This window comes from Copadichromis virginalis, linkage group LG3, assembly GCF_057382275.1.
Source record: "Copadichromis virginalis isolate Kocher_CV1m ecotype Utaka linkage group LG3, C_Virginalis_male_GT1.1, whole genome shotgun sequence".
Taxonomy (NCBI): Eukaryota; Metazoa; Chordata; class Actinopteri; order Cichliformes; family Cichlidae; genus Copadichromis; species Copadichromis virginalis.
In genome coordinates this window covers 45,568,902-45,576,097 of record NC_140620.1, presented here as the reverse complement: position 1 = coordinate 45,576,097, position 7,196 = coordinate 45,568,902, and the positions used below count along the sequence as shown (strand labels likewise).

At 39.1% G+C, this 7,196-nt stretch overlaps 1 protein-coding gene across 1 annotated transcript; it reads left to right on the top strand.

Annotated features, from left to right (window-relative positions):
* The first annotated feature begins 657 nt into the window (after positions 1 to 657).
* LOC146714997 (zinc finger protein 862-like) lies at positions 658 to 4,642 on the top strand. The gene is made up of 8 exons (XM_085451349.1): positions 658 to 2,188; positions 2,295 to 2,604; positions 2,733 to 2,852; positions 2,952 to 3,104; positions 3,242 to 3,374; positions 3,479 to 3,632; positions 3,727 to 3,865; positions 3,962 to 4,642. Exons 1-8 carry the CDS (start codon positions 2,079 to 2,081, stop codon positions 4,247 to 4,249), a joined length of 1,407 nt encoding a protein of 468 aa, XP_085307475.1. The 5' UTR covers positions 658 to 2,078; the 3' UTR covers positions 4,250 to 4,642.
* The last annotated feature ends 2,554 nt before the right edge of the window (positions 4,643 to 7,196 follow it).

Below are 7,196 nucleotides of genomic sequence, written 5' to 3'. Positions count from 1 at the left end.
TTAACTCTGGGCTTAATCTTTTGTTAATATGTAATCCTGTTTACGCCGCTAAAATGAAAAAAAAGTATCCATAATTTAAAATTTAGTTAGAGTTATGGATACTTATCTTTCTCGAAATTTTGAAAAGTAACTCAAAATTTCAAGTTAGCGCTGTCAATCAGTCATCTATGTGAATGACATCATTTTCTTGTTACCTGGAAGGATATAGCGCAGAGGAATCAAAACCGGATCGTGAGCTACCAATGTATGGCAACAAACTGGCACTTCCAAGAGTACCTTTGCTGATAGTAACGCCACGTGATTCATCTAATAACACAAAGATTTTATCATTTGTGAAGCCACGCTGAAAATACTTAGTAATTTGTGCATTCATGACTGGCTGTAATGCTGGTAGCTTAGCTGTAGCATTTATAGCTGAGGGCTTCAGCTTCTGGGTAACAAGGAAATGATGTAATTCATGTAGATTACTGATTGGCAGCGCTGACTTGAAATTTCAAGTTAATAAGTCGAAATTTTGAGAAACATAACTCAAAATTTCAAGTTATGGATACATTTTCTTTTTTTAGTGGTGGAAATGGGCCTCCAGAGGTTAACACTTAAATCAGGTGGCAGGGCTCTAGAGTGCGACCAATTTGGTCGCAAATGCGACCAAATTTCTCCATGGTGCGACTAATAAAAAATACTTGGTTGCACCGGTGCGACCAAGTAAAAAAAATACTTGGTCGCACCGGTGCAACCAAGTATTTTCTCGGAAAAAAAGTTTCAGCAACCCTGAAAGTCTCCGTGTGTTCAACAACAGGCACACATTATGCCCATGTCGTGTTCTAAACCAATCAGAGATACTCAGAGGCGGGGACCTCTGTGATTGGCCGTGGTCCAGATATTCCTGCAGACCTACTTGTGTTTACGTTTGAAAGTGCGGGCAGATAGCTAAGGGTGAGTAGCCCAGGTCAGAAGTGTATGAAGTTGGTATTGAGAAAATATGAAAAGAACAATTGATAACTTTTTCGTTAAGTTAAGGCCTGATCAGTCCAAAATTCTGAGCCAGCGCTCTGACACGGAGCCATCAACCTCTCTGTATTTGTCAAACACTGGTCCGGAGACGGCATCAGAAAATGAGCCACATACGATCGACTCCCAGCCGGAGTCCACTCAAAGTAAAAGTGAGAAAATGTATAAATTTCGAATCGAGTGGCTTGACCAGTTTCCCTGGCTAAGATACAGCCAAGCTGACAATATGATGCACTGCATTTATTGTCGCGAGTGTGGAAAGACCATGGCCGGCAACACTGCATTTGTCACTGGTGCTAATACGTTTCGAATTGAAACGCTGAAAAAGCATACAGCATCGAGAAGACACATTATATGCCGCGATAAATGCTCTGCCAAAATGTCCCCGCTCCCCGCTGCCTTTCAGCGGCAGGCAGGAGTAAACAGGTCATCGGAGGAGGCCGAGATGATCATTAAGTTTAACATCGCCTACAATATTGCAAAAGAAGAAGTTCCGTTTACTAAGTTCAAGTCAGAAATAACTCTTCACAGGAAAAATGGCTTGGACATAAACCCCACATACAGCAATGATGTTGCGTGCGCCCAGTTTATAGGCGTAATCGCTGACACACTGAAAAAAAAGACGTCAGTGGAAATTGCGAACAGTACATACATGGCCTTCCTGATCGATGGAGACACAGACATCGCCACAAAAGAATGTGTCATTGTGTACGCTCGTATCTTGCAAAAAGGAAGACCAGCGAATATACTGATTGGACACATTGAGGTCCAGCATGCCCATGCCCAAGGTAAGCCATGTCATGTCACGTAGCCTATGTATATGATTAATAATATTACGTCGTGTTACTGAATTAACCATATCTAGCATATTCTTATCATTGAAAATTAAACATAGCAATAATACATGAATATAGAAACTCAAACTGAAAAAGACTGCATTGTAAACTCTTGATCTGATAAGTAAATGTTTTTTTTTTTTAATTTGTTTAGGAATTTATGCTGCCTCAAAGAAAGCATTTGATGCTCTTGGGGACCAGTGCAGTAACTGGTTGGAGAAAATCATTGCTATGGGGGCTGATGGAGCTGCTGTTAATTTGGGCAGCAAAGGGGGTGTCATAGCCCTTCTGCAGCAGGAGGCAGGTGACCACATTGTGCCCTTCCACTGTATGCCTCACAGGTAAGACTAGAAGACAAGAAATGACTGACACTCTAAAGTCACTGTGTGGGTTAATTTCTTTTATAGAGCAGATATATCTACATTTAAAAGTTTACTATCGTTTCAGATTGGAATTGGCAATGTTGTCAGTTCAGAGGGAAATTCCAATGATCAGGCAGTTGTATGACCTTCTCCATTTAATTTGGAAGACGTATCATTTCAGCCCAAAATCAATGAGAGAGCTTAGGGTCATTGGGGCTGACTTGGGAGTAAATGTGCTGGTGCCCAGTGGGGTGAAGGGAACAAGGTGGCTCCCACATGTTTCAAGGGCCCTGGAGACCTTTCTGAAACCAGGGCAGTTCACTACTGTGTACCGCCACATGGACTATTTGGCAGGTTCCTCTTCTAATGCAGACATTGCAGGCCGAGCTACGAAGGTCAGTGCATTATTTCTGAATATTCTTTTTATTTTAGCGAATTATGCAATTGTTATTGACTTTATATTTTTTAAGAATGTAGTTCATCAATGTTCTAGGTGACTAATTTTTATTGTTGTATCATACAGGTTAGGAAATCAATGGAAGATGCCACTTTTGTGGCCTTTTGCCATTTTATTACAGATGTGTTCAGTGGCATTAGTAAGTTTAGCCTCCTACTTCAAAGGAATGATGTCATTTTACCACAGGTAAGTGAGATAAAGTGGGATGTGTAAATATGAACTGTGTTTGTGGTCATCTTCAACTTTAAAAAAAAAAAAAAATACAGCACTGTTATACCCAAACAGGTCGTTTGCAGCCTGGAACAAATGCTGGTGACCACAGAGATAATGGTTGCAAGACCCAAGCCTCATGGAAGACTGTCAGAGTTCCTGAATGATATGAGGCTGCAGAGGAGGCAGCAGGATAAAGAGGGTGAAATGGCAGTCTACAAATTCCAGGTAGGCCTACATATAGCTGTGTCTCATATTTAAACAGAACACTATTTATTATTTTATTATTATTTTTTATTTATATTTGCAGACATATTTCTAATATCAATATCACAATCTCTATTTATCGTTTATGCAATGCACAGACAATAACACTCAAAGGAGATGCATCAACTCTGGCTGAAGATGGTGTTGCTACAACTAAACTTAAAAAAGTAATGGATGCAACAATCAAATCCACTGTGAAAAATCTGAAAGCAAGATTCAGCAGTCTCCTAGGCAAGTGTATTAAATACATGTAGATAAGAAATATTTTTATTATTGTTAACAACATTGTTATATTTTTATTTTCATTTATTAAAATGTAGTTGTTCTTACAACAGAGGATAGTGCTTCTGAGTCAGCCACAACCAAAGCTGTCAAATGCTTCAACATTTTCAATCATGATAGCTGGCCAGAGAACAAAGAGGATTTAGTGGATCATGGTGCTGATGACCTTGCTTTTCTCTTGGATCACTTCTCCACAGTCCTGAGAAGGTAGCTGGTGGATTGCTACGATATCATGTGTGCTGGTCGTAGATATGTTGTTTATGTGAACACTGATTAGCTGTGTAAACCACATCATTTTCAGAAATGGTGTAAACGGAGAGCTTGCAAAAGAAGAGTTTGTAAGTTTGAAGCTGTTAATTGCCAGGATGTTCAAAGACAAGACCTACCTCAGCCTTTGGGAGCTCATGTTGACCAGAGAGCCGTACTGCTCAGAGTACAAGGTCAGTTTTGGTTGATGTTCTTTCCTAAGATTGTGTGAGTTTTGCTAACTAACACAAATTGGTTCAACAAATCTCTTGAATGTATTTTTCTCTCAGAACATCCTGCATCTTGTACACATTATGCTGGTCCTACCTGTCTCAGCTGCGGTATGTGAAAGAGGGTTCTCTGCACAGAAGAGAATTAAATCAGACACAAGAGCATCCCTTCATTCAGAGACAGTGGATGACCTGATAAGAATCAGTGTGGAGGGGCCAAGTTTGGAAGATTTTGATGCTAGAGAGAGCGTGGCAAGCTGGTTCACCCAAGGCGAAAGATCAAGAAGGCCAAATTACAGGAGCTGGCCATCTGAGGGGCATGTGACTACAATGGAGGACAATCCATAAGATGTCAAGTTGTTCGGATATTGAAATGTTCAGTGTGAAGCCTTTGACACTTTGAGGAACTTTTTGAGGATTTTTTTTTTAATTTAATATATCTTGAGATGTTTTAAATTTGTTTAATGTTTAAATTTCAGCTCATGAAGCACTTTAATCACAAGAATTTTTAAGTGATCTTTCTTGTAGAACATTGCTACAAATAAAGAGTTTTGTGTTGAAAGGTTGTTAGTTAATCATTTACAAATCAAAAAAACGTGAACATGTAAAACTGCGGTGTTAAGTAATGCAGTTAAAAAATTTGGGTACGCCTAACTTTTGTGCTTGTACGCCTAAATTTTGTGCTGGTGCGCCTAAATTTTATTTTTAGGCGCACCAGTGCAACCATGGCAAAAAGTTAGTCTAGAGCCCTGGGTGGTCATTGAAAGAGGCTTGGAACGGGTTATTTCAATCAATGTACTCACATGTAACCCCAGATATACGTGTGTGTCTACTTGTATTGCTTGCGTTGTGGGGACCAGAACCTTTTTTTTCACAGTCATTCATATTTTGATTAAAAAAATAACTATAAAAAAAAGGCAAACACTCAATACTGTGTACATACTTTATTTTAAGGTGGAATAACTACTGTTCCATAACACACAGCAAATCCTAGACTCTGCAGCGAATGACTTCTACCATTCTCAAATGTAATCAGTTTCATTACAGTTGTGTTTATTTGTTTAATACCAGCGTTCCATAATTGCGCTCATATATAATTTGCTGTTCATGTTGTGTAGTAAAACATTTGTTCTCGATTGTAATCAATACAAAGGCGTGTTTGTAATATTTTTTGTGTGTTGAAATAGGGGAGTGGAGAGAAGATAGGAAAGCTGGAAGAAAGACTGGGGAAAAATATAAAAAATAACCTGAGGGCAGATTCAAACTCAGGCCTCTGTGCTAGATTTACAACATATGGATTGCCTGTTCAACCCAGTGAGCTACACCAGTGTCCCACATGGTATTTTCTGATATCTAGTGCTCATTAAACAACCTGATTTTTGCAGGTTTAAACATTTCCATACTAACAGCGACTTCCAACATTCAAAGATTACAGTTTTTTGATATAGGACTGATATCACAGAGGTTCATATCATACAGACTTGTAGTTTCTAATGGAACATATACCATTGTTTCACAATGTTGTCGCTCACCTGATGTTACTTTCCATAGTTAGATCATCATTGCTCATAATCGAAAACCCTGTGAAACTATTTACTGGGTTTCTACATGCAGAATCTCACTGTTGGCCTCTACAGAGTCCCCAAACAATTGGGAAATTTTAAACATCATTACCAGCTGGACAGAAATGTTTTATCATAAGAATCTCTTTGTTTGTGATCATTGTATGCAGGTGATTTTGTCACATTTTTAGCTTTCTAACAACAATATGTATTTTTTCACTGTACAACTTCGACTAGAAGTGGAATAAGTACATTTTGTTTTAGGCCTGTCTCTTGCTAGCTAAGAGGCAGGAATTCAGTTTGCTATCATAGTAGATTGCAAATATACCTTGCTAACTAGCTAGCCAGCACTAGCTAACTAACAACTTCCTGGTCTCTCACTATGGTCATGTCAGGCTTATAAAAAACAAACATTGAAAAAATTTGATGCTTCAAAATACTTGTCAACAACACAACAGGTATTGTTGCAGTGACTACGTCTATTTTTTTTTATACAGTATGAAGACTATGGTGAACATTTGGTCTCATGCTAGAGTTAGCAAGTACTGGCTATGATTAGGTTAAAAAATAAGTCAACATGATTTTCTTTAACTGATTTATTTAACTGATGAACATGAATTCAATTCTTTAGGATAATGATTCCCAAAGTAAGGGTACTGAGGTACTGCAGGTGGGTCACAGAGATAACAGAAATTCCGTTTGAAATTTCCCAGCTACATTACATAATTCCAGATATCCGTTTTTCTTCACTTATCCTAATCAGGGTTGTGGCCTAGCTACTAGGCCACCCATCCAGTACCCCACTGGGAATCTGTAACAGAGATAATACAGAGAGATGGGCAACCATTTTACACACACTCACATCTATGGGCAATTTTAGATTCACCAATTAAACCCCAATTAAATTAACCCCACTAATTGCATGTCTTTGGACTGTGGGAGGAAGCCGGAGTACTCAGAGAAAACCCACGCAAACGCAGTTTATGTCCCAGTGGCAGGTGGGTCACAGGTTATAGCATGTTGTTTATGGTTTTTGAATAAAATGTTCAAGGAAGTGCATCACTATCGCTTGTATTTTGGTTAGAGTGAAGATTTAAGATTGCGTGGGCCCGATGAGATTTTCTGTTTTTCAAGTGGACTGCGGCGCTCTTGACTTTGGAAAGGCTGCTTTAGAAAAAGTTGAGAGAATCTGTCAGGAAAGTGTCCTATTTTATACATAGTAAAATAGGTTTTCCATCTTCTCCTTTGGTTTCACACACACAAAGATAACCTTTTACATCACGTTGTGATCAGAACTGAAAATCTGAAAAATTGTTGCTGTACATTGTTGGCAGATGCTGTACATACGTGACAAAATCCATATCCTCCGCAATCATCTAATCTCATGTTCTTCTCTTCCTGGGTGTTGCTGCATTTGTATGGAGGTTTTAATCACAGATAAGGAACATTTTCACACTGTTAATCAGATCGTCCAGGCGATTTGCTCCCATGCAACATGCATACTTTGCCATGGTGTTTTCCTATGAGACATTTGCCTCAGATCTAATCCCCTTCAGCTCTCCACTCCATGTTCACTGAACTGATGGGAGGTGGAAGGCAGCTGTGGATGAGCTACAACTGAAAGATTATGATCATGTGACGCAATGTCAAAGAAAGGGGCTGAGGTCAAAGAAAGCCTGACAGCAAAACGTCCAAAGAAGCTTTGGTTTCCTTAAAAAGTCATGTCACAACAC